This window comes from Solanum dulcamara, chromosome 7 (genome assembly GCF_947179165.1).
Source record: "Solanum dulcamara chromosome 7, daSolDulc1.2, whole genome shotgun sequence".
NCBI classification, from domain to species: domain Eukaryota; kingdom Viridiplantae; phylum Streptophyta; class Magnoliopsida; order Solanales; family Solanaceae; genus Solanum; species Solanum dulcamara.
The window spans coordinates 44,325,413-44,338,785 of NC_077243.1; the positions used below are offsets into that span (position 1 = coordinate 44,325,413).

General features: G+C 39.1%; 1 protein-coding gene across 1 annotated transcript; it reads left to right on the forward strand.

Annotated features, from left to right (window-relative positions):
- Positions 1–999: 999 nt before the first annotated feature.
- LOC129895451 (dihydrolipoyllysine-residue acetyltransferase component 4 of pyruvate dehydrogenase complex, chloroplastic-like) lies at positions 1,000–12,635 on the forward strand. Its single transcript, XM_055971173.1, has 6 exons — positions 1,000–1,967; positions 2,101–2,292; positions 2,418–2,505; positions 2,609–2,679; positions 2,775–2,858; positions 12,344–12,635. The coding sequence occupies exons 1-6, from the start codon at positions 1,137–1,139 to the stop codon at positions 12,446–12,448; spliced, it is 1,371 nt and encodes a 456-aa protein (XP_055827148.1). The 5' UTR covers positions 1,000–1,136; the 3' UTR covers positions 12,449–12,635.
- Positions 12,636–13,373: the final 738 nt, after the last annotated feature.

Genomic DNA, 13,373 nt, shown 5'->3' on the forward strand with positions numbered 1-13,373 from the left:
TTTGGGTGTATATATCTAGTAGTAAAAAAATGAAATTTATAATAGTTATGTATCAAATACTTAACTATGAACATGATACATACTAATTTGTATTTTAATAAATTAAGGTTATGTATCAAAACTAATATTTGAACACAATACATTGTACATGATAAAAATATAATGTATCATAATATTGAAACAAATGCATTATACATTAATTTAAGAAAGAAAAATAAATAGATACATTAAAATTCTAAACCTATATGTATCACAAAAAGATGAACAACAAAAAATCAAAAAGAAATCAACAATCTGATTTGTTGAAAGCAAAAAAATATGATGACGAAATTGGTCTACACTTTCTTATTTGCTCTGTATCAACTCCGGTAGATTTTTTCACTTTCAACAATGGCGATATCCATGGATCTCGACTCAAAGTCCTTACTGGAGCTACAAACAATTTGACCTTTCCACCACCTTTTGGGGCGTTTTTTCTGTAGTTGATTTTTGAAGTCGAAGGTGCATCTTTCTTCAACTAATTGGGTAATCACAATACTAAAAGATAGAGCATCATCCATATGTATTAGAAATTTGTAGATGAAAAAGCTAAAAAAAAATTGATAGCTAATGACTAGAAAGAAAAAAATGGATGATGAAGAAGAAGAGGAAGAAGAAGAAGAAAAAAAAATTATTACAATTTGGGATAGATTGGAGAGAAGAAAAATTGAAATTTGAATTTTTTGAAGTTCCTAAAATTTTGAGAGATATTGATATCAATTTGTTTTGCATAATTTGTGAAATTGAAATTTAATTTTACCTTTTATTTTCTTTTTAAGCTCAACAAATAAATTTTACGATGTATCAACATTTATGTATCTGAATAATTGTTATGTATACGAATAGGATAAATTTGAAGAAATTTTTATAAATTAATAAAAAATAAAAATAAAATATAATTACTCCTTACCCTAAGTGATTTCTAAAAATTATAGTAAAAAAAATGCATTAGAGGTCCATCTACCTGTTTCTTCTCCTCCGCGACCATCACTCACTATAGTATTCCTCGTCTTGTCCGCCCCGCCTCCGTTTTTTCTCTTCTAAACAAAACAAACTTGTCACATTATAATACTCTCCTAAATCATTCGGCATTTCCAATGGCGTCGCTGCTCCAATACAGGTCTCCTGCTTTCTCATTCTCCTCAACAATCTCTTCTCCATCGTCCCTCCGACGAAGCTTCTCATCTTCCACTGCATTCCCTCGCCGTTACAAACTCCCCGCTGTCCAATCGAAGATCCGTGAGATCTTCATGCCCGCTCTCAGCTCTACCATGACTGAAGGCAAGATTGTTTCCTGGATTAAGTCGGAGGGTGACCTTCTCTCCAAAGGAGAATCTGTCGTCGTTGTCGAATCTGATAAAGCTGACATGGACGTTGAAACATTCTACGATGGCATTCTCGCTGCTATCGTTGTCAACGAGGGCGAGACAGCTCCTGTTGGCGCTCCTATCGGTCTCTTGGCTGAGACTGAAGACGAAATTGCCCAAGCCAAAGCTAAAGCCAAAGGACAATCTGTAGTGACAACTTCTCCCACTGTTGCTCCGCCAGCGGCTACTTCTGGGACTAGAAAGATAATTGCAACTCCTTATGCAAAGAAGTTGGCAAAGCAGCATAAAGTTGATATCAACAAAGTGATTGGGACGGGTCAATTTGGACGGATTACTCCGGACGATGTCCAGAAAGTAGCAGGAATTACATCTGCGCCATCTAAGAGCATCCCCGCAGCCAATACAGTAGCTTCTCCAACTCCCGCTTCCACTAAAAATGCTTCTCCAACTAGCTTTCCTGAGATTCCAGGGTCCACAGTTGTTCCTTTCACCACAATGCAAACTGCAGTATCAAAGAATATGGTGGAGAGCCTCTCTGTTCCCACATTCCGTGTTGGATATTCAGTTTGTTCAAACGCCCTTGATGCTTTGTATGAGAAGGTAGGTTGAGCCTAATATGTGTGCACTCCATTAAATCCTCTGGTGGGAATTTCATGGAAATTGCAAATGAACTAGCGCCTATTTGCATTTTAATTCTGGTGCTTGACAAGCTGGTAAATTCAATTAATAACAGGTTAAGCCAAAAGGTGTTACAATGACTGCATTGTTAGCTAAAGCTGCAGCAATGGCACTGGCTCAACATCCAGTTGTAAATGCCACTTGTAAAGACGGAAAGAGCTTTACTTATAATAGCAGTATAAATATTGCTGTTGCTGTCGCAATTAATGGTGGATTGATCACCCCTGTGCTTCAGGATGCTGACAAGGTAGCAAAACCCAATTCTCTTTTTCTAAATTAAGCAGCATCTCTTCTCATGGGTTGGCTTAATTCAAAAGTGAGCTGGAGAAATATCTCAAATTTAGTGATAATGCTTATGCTACCTTGGTGTAGCTGGATCTGTATCTGTTGTCTCACAAGTGGAAGGAATTGGTAGACAAGGCTAGGGCTAAGCAACTTCAGCCACATGAGTACAATTCAGGTAATAATTTACTTCATTTGATCTTTTGTTATTAAGTTTGTACCTCGATGGCTAAATCATCTGTTGAGATCTTTGGTTACTGAAGTACGCCTTTTCTATTCAGGGACTGTCACATTGTCCAACTTAGGCATGTTTGGTGTGGACAGATTTGATGCTATTCTTCCTCCAGGCCACGTTAGAAATTAGATACAGCCATTCTTCTATTTCTGATTACAAGTCATTCAGTTATTAGGAAATAACAACCATTTTGAAACTGGGATGATATTCAGGGGGCTATTATGGCTGTTGGAGCATCAAAACCTACTGTTGTCGCTGATGCTGAAGGCTTCTTCTGTGTCAAAAATAAGATGCTGGTATGTCTTGTATCCAGCTCCTCTGTTCAATTGGTCGAAAGTGCTGATTTGAATTTAAACTTTAAACATTGAAGTTAAAACTTTTAAAAACCTTTATTTCTTCCTTTCTTTTTTGGTCAGGTTAGACACTATTTATTGGAGGAGATGGTAAATCACAAACAAGTTTTATTTTTTTAATTTTATTGATGAAATAAGAAAGTTTTATTAATAGGCATCACAAAGATGCAAAAGTACAAAATAAGGATTGAGCACCATTACAAAAAAAATCTTAGGTAGTGATAAGGAGCTTATAAAATCCACAAAAGAATCTGCATTAGTTCCAGGGGTAAGGGCATTCCAGCTAAACAAATTAACTAAACACTTAGAATTCAGAGAAGAGGTTGTAGTTGATGTGCCATCAAAGCATCTGCTGTTCCTTTCTGTCCATAAACACCAAAAGATGACTGCCGGGACCATTCCCCTGATTCTTCTGATGAGTTTATCAACTCTCCAAAAATTCCAACTTTCATAGGCTTGCTCTACTGACTGAGGCATGACCCATTTCAATCCAAAAACTGTAAAGAAGCAGTTCCAAACTTCAGTAGTAACTTTGCTGTGTAGAAGGAGATGGTTGATTCTTGCTGAGTTTTGCTGACACAAATAGCACCTAGCAACCAGTGTGAATTCTTTTGCATAGTTTGTCTTGGCTTAGACATGCCCCTCTTAGAGCTTTCCATTTAAAACATGTTTTAGTTACACAAAAATGTTCACTCTTATTTTAAGTACAGTAGTTCCTAGGAAAACCTACACCCCATTGTGGGACCGACTGTGTATGTTGTTGTTGTTGCAGTTGCTCATAATAACTTGCAGGACCCATCATAGAAACTGAAGTTTCTTAGTTCTCATCTAAATTGTGGTGAAAGTCATTTCTATGTTTTCCTCCTGAATGATGGAAGCTGGAAAACAGAAGGTATTACATTCACCATATGTTTGTTTAGATTTAAGAAGTCTCTAATGATTGCAACAGAAAACTCCTTGACTTGTTTTGCTTCAACTTTTGGCGGCTTTCAGAAGATTTTAAGAATGACTGCATTATCCTTGTGTTTCTTTCTTCTATTTTGGTCCTCTATATCTTGTCTTGTTTCCTTTTTAAAATTCTTTTCCAGTAAACTTCGTTTGTTCGTCTGGTTTAGCATTTCCACTTGTGAACTTCTAAATAAAATTCTGATTCTCTAAAACTTATATTCTTGTCATCACAGATAGAGTTTATGGAATTCTAAAGTTTTATCAAAGAAGATATCCTTAAAGATCTATTAATCCACATTTATGTTGACATATCCCTGCTTTTCTTCTACTTCATTTCTATTCTAATTTGTTGTATTATATCGTAGTCCCACATGGGTAGTATTAGGGCTTCTAACGAGGTTTATAGGCCTTGGGATACTCCACGCATAGCCTTAATGTATTGTGTTAGGTGCTTAGATTTTTACAGAAATTCCTTTACTTTTCTTTTGATCACGGTCCATTGTCAACTCTGCACATGCAATAATACGATCACCTATATATGTGAAATCAGTGGTGTGAGGAAGGGGTTTAGTCAACTAGGTCCTACAAAGTGCAAATGAAGGTATACATTAGAGGTTAAGAATAATCATCAGAGTGACAATCCTGATGTGATTTTCTAGTATTCTTTGAGGTAATTTGTGCTATGTAGGGGGAAAAGAGGGCAGCTTAATGCACAAAGTATGCCACGTTCACACAAGGTGCGGGGAAGGTCCGCAGTCCACAAGTGTGTAATGTAGGTAGCCTACCTTGATGAAAGCATTGCTGGCTGATTTCATGGCTCAAACTCATGACCTATAAGTCACACGAAGACAGCTTATCATTGTTCCTCGTTAGAATAGGAATAGAAACAAGAATAGTATATACAATCCTACTTAGAATAGAAATTGGAATAATATATGGAATCGTACTTTGAGAAGGATTATAATGTAGTGTCCTAGTTGGGAAATGAGTCTTATGTAGTGTGTATAAATTGGGTCTCAATGTAATTATGTAGAGATACAATTCAATAATAGTTTTCTCCAATATTTCTCACATGGTATCAAAGCTTGTATGATCTTGATAGAGAATCAAGGAGCTTCCGCTGTCGGTCGGTGGCTATTACCCATATACGCCGCCCGTCTGGTCATGGATTATGTTAGCAAAAGTTGGGTCACCGTATATCTTTCTGGTGACCGTTTTCTTATATATAATTTGTGTAGTACCGTGCATCTTTCCGTTGACTACTTTTTCATATTTAATTTGCGTAGTACTGTGCATTTTTCGGACTACTTTCTCATATCTCAGTTGCATAGCACCGTGCCATCTTTCGGTGACTATTTCTTATATGTAATTTTTGTATCACCATGCATCTTTCCGGTGACAACTTTCCCATATACTATTTATGTAGCACCAAACCATCTTTTGATGACTACTTTCTCATATCTAATTTGTGTAGCACTATTTCATCTTTCCGGTGACTATTTTTTCATATCCAATTTGCGTAGCACTATGCCATCTATTCGGTGACTACTTTCTTATTTGTGTAGGGTCGTACCATCATTCCGACCCTACCCATATAATTTCTCTTTTACGGTAGGGTTGTGCCGTTAATTCAACCCTACCCATATAATTTCTATTTTTCAGTTCGATCGTGCCATCATTCTGACCTTACCCGTATAATTCTCTTTTTTAGCAGGGTTCGTGCCATCATTCTGACCCTATCCATATAATTTTATTTCTCAAATTGTGACCATTTTCAGCCATTATATCTAATACTTCGATGCATGAGCATGTTATGGCCAGCTGTTCAGTGACTTTCTTATTTAATGTTGAATCTTCTATTGATTCCAAGACAATTCATATATTTTATGCCAGATATTGACCACTTTCTAGCGACCGCTACACTTTGAAGAAGTCTACATGCAGCAACCACCTAGTTTTGTTACTCAGGGGGAGTTTAGTAGCCTTGTATGTCGATTATGCAGGTCACTCTATGGATGTCATGACCCAAGCTAGCCCCTAGACGTGACACAACGCTTAGAATCCTGAGAGACTCCAAACAAGCCTCTTAGTATAGCATACATAAGGTAAATACGAAATATCAAAAGAAAATCATAAATGCGGAAGATAAGTCTCAATAGATAGATGTCTCAATAGATGGGAATCAAGCATACTCTCCGAATAAATGGGAACTACATACTCATAATAATCTGACATGCCTCTACTAATCTAGACCGGGGCGTAGGACAAGCCCTAGCTCACCCAAAAACATAAGAAGACAAAAGTCATAATGAAAGATATAAAGGAACCATCGTGGTTACGTCCTCGAAACATGAGGACTCACAAAGTTGTGTGATAACTGAGCAATCCAATCTAGCCACGTGCCGGAGGATGAGAGTCAGATTCTACATTATGAGATAATGTAGGCAAAAGTATGTGTTTCCATGTACTAAGTATGTGAGAAATATACATAATCATGAATAACAGACATAATAAGCATGAACATGTGATGCATGACCAATTAACTTTAGAAGTGTGAAGTAACACATGAAAACATGTAAAGAGGTCAATGCATCATTAAAACATCATTTAAGAACTTATACGAAAACATAGTCATTTTGTGGGATATTAACCTTAACTGACATTTAAGACTATGTGAGCTATAACATGGAATCCGACATAACTCCCACATCGAGAAGAGAGAGGCTACTTGTCAAGGTAGACTCCATATCATAATCATCATCATGTGCTATATGTGGATCCACTAACTAGGCCAATTAAGGCAAACCTACGGGGGCACGTAGTTTGGAACTAGAAGTTGCTACTAGAGACTCTTACCAAGTCTCCACCACAAAGTCCTCTCGGTGCTAAGTTAATCCTAACTGCATAAATAAATCATTTATTATACATATATCATAAGAATAGTTTCTTGTAAAACATGATCATAACATAATTCATATCGACGCTTATCTTTCTAAGCATTTAAATCATGATTCCTTTATATTGTGAGAAAACCTTTCACAATTCATTCATTCTTGCTTGAAAACATACTTGAGTCATAATTCATATCTTTTCATAAATCATTCATAAGTTCATGATCATAAATTCATAGTTCATAAATTGAAAATCATAGTATCATGCATGGGTCCATGTGAAATCAATTTAAAATCATGTAGTAATGTGAATTCATGCATAATCAAGTGAAACAACATCAATTTAATCGATAGAGAAAAGACCCATGAAGAATTGACATGAAACCCTTTTGAATTTGGGTGAAATTGAATTGAGAGAATTCAGTTCTTTTGGGACCCAATGAATGAAAGGAATCCATTGGTGAATTCCCACATACCTTAGCTATCAAAGCCCTAATGCATTGGAGATTAAACTTGACTTGAAGCTTGAATCCTACTTGTCTTGATGAAGATTCTTTAGAGAATCCTTTAGAGAGAAGATCTTGATTGGGAGAGTATTTGAGAGAATAAGAAATTAATGAAGGATTTTGGGTAGTTATTGGTATAGGAAAATGCCCCAAAACGTCGAAGTCTTAATATTAAAAGCGTGGAAAATACCCAAAATGGCTCTAGGAAAAATGTCGACTAGGTTCCACGGGTGCCTTCTACGGCCCGTGGAACTGTATACGAGCCGTACAAAGCTCCATGAAGAGAAACCCCCAAAAGGTTCCTGAAGCCTTCCCTACACGGTTGGGTATACAGCTCGTGGAACCTCACTCGGGCCGTATAACCTTTCGTGAAGGTTCCCTTGGGTTAGAATTTTCCCCAATTCCAGTGGTGTGGTCTACAGACCCTCCTATGGTCCGTAGAGCTCACATGGCCCATAAGACTTCCCGTCACGTCAGCTCTTTCCCCACATCTTTGAAGCCATCTTTACACGACGGTCTACGGTCTATAGACTTCTTCATGGTCCGTAGATCCATCCGTGATCCTTAGCCCTGAAATTTCCTTTTCCCTAAAATTTCCTTTTTTCACAGAACCCTCTACGATAGCCTCCAAGAGACTGTATATACTTGTACGGTCCATACAAGGTTCTGTATAGTTTTGCACCTGCATCCTTTTTCTAAGATTTTTCTTTTGCTCGGCTTTTCGATTTCTGGGGTCTTACAATGGACTAAAACAATCGTCTCAAGCCTTGTTTGGACAGTTCAGCACAGTAATTCAGGAGTTTGGAATGACTCATAGTGGAGTTGATCATTTTGTATTTTATCACATTCTGCATCAAATCTACTATTTCATGAGAAGACAAAGCACATTGAGAATGACTGTCAATTTTGTGAAGTTGAGCGATCAACTTGCAAATATTTTCACCAAGCCCCTCACTGGTCCTCATGTTAATTACATCTGTGACAAACTAGGTACATATGCCTTATATGCACTAGCTTGAGGGGGAGTGTTAGAATAGAAATAGAAACAATAATAGTATATACAATCCTACATATGTCTTATATGCACTAGCTTGGAACATGCTTATTGCTGTGGCCCACTAGCCAGTTAATATTTTGTCTTTTGACAGCTAAAAGACAAAATTTGACAAACTCTTTGTAAATGTATTCTGTTGAACATGCTGCTTGGAGTCAAGATACTTGAATTTTCTTCGGCTAGACATCATTGTCTTGGCTAATTGCAAGGGCGATTATCCCGAGTTTCAAGGGTTAAGATTGGTCTTAGGGGTTTCTTTAGATGATTTTCTTTTACAACCGTAGTGTCCAGCCAACTTGCACTCACCTCAACTTATTCCACGAAGGTACCAAGTTGGGGAAGCACAGGTACCGGGTGGGGTGACTATCCACCAAGGCTTGGGCAGAGGCCTCTGCTTGGATTTGAATCTGAGATTTTATAATTCTCAACCCACTTCATTGATTACTAGGTCATGCACTTGGGTGCTCCCTTGTGGTTCACTCTTGTTGGTTCACCGATCTACCTGCATCATCAGGCAATTTATTAATTGGTTATTCCTTGTGCTTATCCTCCTAATGCACTTTTTTTTTTGGATGACTCCTGTATCTCTACTTCTCCAATGTGAGCGCTTGGGCAGCAAACTTAGGTATAACTATGTTTGGTTCTTTGTACAGATGCAGGTAGATCGGTGAACCAAGGAGAGGTAAGTGGGTTAAAGGAGCGTCTAGACTGAGAATAGGTTCTTGGAACATTGGGTCGTTAACGGGTAAATCCATAGAACTGGTTAAGATTCTAAAGAAGAGGAAGATTAATATAGCCTGTGTCCAGGAGACAAAATAGGTCGGCTCTAAAGCTAAGGAGGTAGACGGGTATAAGCTTTGGTTTTCTGGTAAATCGAAGTATAGAAATGGGGTAGGCATTTTAATAGACAGTGATTTAAAAGATCAGGTGGTGAAGGTTAGGAGAGTCAATGATAGGATGATGTCGATTAAAATGGTCGTTGAAGGGATCACGTTGAACGTTATTAGTGCTTATGCGCCGCAAGCGGGCTTATGCGAGGAGGATAAGAGGCGCTTTTTGGAGGAGTTGGACGAGTTAGTGGGAGGCATACCACCTACTGAGAAGCTTGTCGTGGGAGGGGATTTCAATGGGCACATCGGATCTATTTTGGGAGGGTATGATGATGTGCATGGGGGCTTTGGCTTCGGGGACAGAAATGGAGGAGGAACCGCACTGTTGGATTTCGCAAGAGCTTTCGGATTGGTGATAGCCAACTCAAGTTTCCCAAAGAAGGAGGACCACTTGGTAACCTTCCGTAGTTCAGTGGCTAAAACTCAGATAGATTTTTTACTCCTCAGGAAGGATGATAAAGGTTTGTGCAAAGACTGTAAGGTCATCCCGATCGACAACCTTACAACCCGACATAAGCTCTTAGTGATGGATTTAGGGATAAAGATGACAAGGACGAGGAGGGTCGGGGAAGAACGACCTAGGATCAGATGGGGGAGTTTGACAACGGTTAGTGCCCTTGAGATAGGAGAGAAATTGAAGGATATGGGGGCCTGGGATAGTAGTGGGGATGCGAACGATATGTGGGATAGGACAGTTAGTTATATTAGGGCTGTAGCAAGGGAAGTGCTAGGAGTCTCGACAGGTAGTCGTAGTCGACATCGAGGGGACTGGTGGTGGAATGGAGAAGTGCAAGGGAAAGTGGAAGCAAAGAAGGTGGCGTATGCTAAGTTGATGGAGAGCAAAGATGAGGTGGAGAAGTGGACGAATGGAGAACTGTATAAGATAGCGAGGAAGGAGGCGAAGTCGGCGGTTGCAACAACAAAAATGGCAGCTTTTGAATGTCTCTATGCTGAACTGGAAGAGAAAGGTGGGGACAGAAAATTATTCAGGCTAGCCAGGGCCCGGGAGAGAAGGGCACGCGATGTGGATCAAGTGAAGTGCATTAAAGACGAAGACGGAAAAGTATTGGTAGAGGAGACTCTTATCAAACAAAGATGGCAGTCATACTTCCATAAACTTTTGAATGACAAAGGAGACAGAGAAATTGTGTTGGGAGATTTGGAACATACAGGAAGGAGTCACGATTTTGGGGGTTGTAGGAGTATTACGGTCGATGAGGTTAAGGATGCTGTTCGTAGGATGCGCTGGGGAAGAGCGACTGGACCTGACGAGATCCCTGGAGAATTTTGGAAGAGTGCGGGCTCGGTATGTTTGGAATGGCTGACTAGGTTATTTAATGTCATCTTTACGACGGCAACGATGCCCGTAGAATGGAGATCGAGCATCATGATCCCGCTTTACAAAAACAAAGGGGATAGCCAGAGCTGTGACAACTATAGAGGTATTAAGCTTCTAAGCCATACTATGAAAGTGTGGGAAAGAGTGGTAGAGATGAGGGTGAGGAGAGGCGTGTCTATTTCAGAGAACCAGTTCGGATTTATGTCGGGACGCTCAACTACAGACGCCATCCACCTTATGAGGAGACTAATGGAGCAATATAGGGAGAGGAATAGAGACTTGCATATGATATTCATCGACTTGAAAAAGGCTTACGATAAAGTCCCACGAGAGATATTATGGAGATGTTTGGAGGCTAAAGGTGTACCTGTAGCGTACATAAGGGTGATCAAGGACATGTACGAGGGTGCCAAAACCAGGGTAAGGACAGTAAGAGGGGACTCAGAACACTTCCCAGTTATGATGGGGTTGCATCAAGGATCAGCTCTTAGCCCGTTCCTATTTGCCTTGGTGATGGATGGATTGACGCGACAAATTCAAGGTGAGGTGCCATGGTGTATGCTTTTTGCGGACGACATAGTCCTCATCGATGAGACTCGTAGCGGAGTTAACGCTAAGCTGGAAGATTGGAGACGCACCTTGGAGTCTAAGGGGTTTAAGCTGAGTAGGACCAAGACAGAGTACCTAGAGTGCAAGTTCAGTGAGACACCTCAAGAGGTTGGCGCGGAAGTTAGGCTCGGGGACCAAGCCATCCAAAAGAGAAGTAGTTTTAAGTATCTTGGTTCTATCATGCAAGACAGCGGAGAGATCAACGAGGATGTCACACACCGTATTGGGGCAGGATGGATGAAATGGAGGCTCGCCTCCGGTGTGTTATGTGACAAGAAGGTGCCACCACAACTTAAGGGCAAGTTCTACAAAGTGGTCGTTAGACCAGCTATGTTGTATGGGGCGGAGTGTTGGCCAGTTAAGGTCTCCCACGTGCAAAGGATGAAGGTTGTCGAGATGAGAATGTTGAGATGGATGTGTGGGCATACCAGGAGTGACAAGATTAGAAATGAGGCTATTCGAGAAAAGGTAGGAGTGGCCTCGGTGGAAGACAAGATGTCGAAAACGCGACTGAGATGGTTTGGATATGTGAAGAGGAGAGTCCCAGATGCACCAGTACGGAGATGTGAGAGGTTGGCCATGGATGGTTTCAGAAGAGGTAGGGGTAGGCCGAAGAAATATTGGAGAGAGGTGATCAGACAGGACATGGCGCATTTACGGCTTACCGAGGACATGACCCTAGATAGGAGGGTGTGGAGGACACACATTAGGGTAGAAGGCTAGTACATAGTGGTTTTATTCTCCCTTATTCGTAGGCGTATTAACGCACTATGATTTCTTGTACTCTGATGTATGTTATTTATGGTATTTATGTTATTATCTAATAATAATATCTACTGTTTTTTTGTGCTTTGATTATACTATTGTTTGGACCGTTTTCGTCATCTACTTATTTACTCTAATATTCTTGTCTGACCTTTTTCTATGCTTTTATTGAGCCGAGGGTCTTTCGGAAACAGCCGTCCTACATTGGTAGGAGTCAGGTCTGCGTACACTCTACCCTCTCCAGACCCCACGATGTGGGATTTCACTGGGTTGTTGTTGTTGTAATGTTCTATGTTGATTGAAAGAAAGTGCAACTACTGATGTTGTAATCAATCATGCACAATCATTTGAAGTTTTATAGTGAAGCCATGCTTTAAAGCTTTACCAAAAGTTCTCACCATAAGATATTTTTCTTATGTTATACAGGTGAATGTAACAGCAGATCACCGGATTATTTATGGTGCTGACTTGTCCGCCTTCCTTCAAACGTTTTCAAAGATTGTTGAGAATCCAGAGAGCTTGACAATGTAGATGTAGTATTTAGAATGACAGGGGATTGATGGCAAATTGTTTTTGCAGTTAAGACATGCCAGTTAGTTTCTGGCAAGTGTTCTTCTATGTTGTACTAAAACTTTCCTGTTTCTCCAAGTGAGACTATATTACATTGCATTCTAGAAATTTTTTGGAATGAAAAATAAAATATTTTTTTCCTTGCTGATTTTTGGATACTTCTAATTTTTGCAAATTCAAAATATTTAACAAGTTATCTCCCTCTAAACTTGATTAAAGGTCTTAAGAAACTCAACTTTGCAAATAACAAATTTTCAAACCGAGAAAAATAAATAATTAAGACAGGAAAATTGGAGCTTCAAAATGTAGTATTTGATTTAAAAAATATAGTAAGTGTTACAATCTCTATGAAACCTCTGATTCTTCTTTTTGAATATATATTCGATGTCCTTTGAGCTTGATCTTGAATTTGATGGACTAGAGCTAGAATATGAGTAACTTGATCTTTATTTGTACTTGAATTCAAGGGCTTGAAGCTTGATCTTGAATCTTGATGAACTTTTTCTTGATTTGTACTTGAATTCAAGAGCTTTGAAGCCTGTTCTTGAATTCTGCTTAACTTGATCTTGACTTGTACTTGAATCCAAGGGCTTGAAGCTTAATCTTGAATTTGGTGGTTTTGATCTGGACTTGTATTTGAATTTAAGGGACTTTGCCTAATCTTGAATCTTGATGAACTTGATCTTTATTTGTACTTGAATCAAAAGGATTGAAGCTTGATCTTGAATTGGTGGTTTGGATCTTGAATTTGGTGTATTGGATCTTGACTTGTAAATTTGATGGGTTTGATCTCAACTTGTATTTGAGATCAAGGGCTTTTGAGCTTGTTCTTGAATCTGGTGGTCTTATCTTGAGTTGTATCTTGAATTTGAGTTCTTGAGTGCTT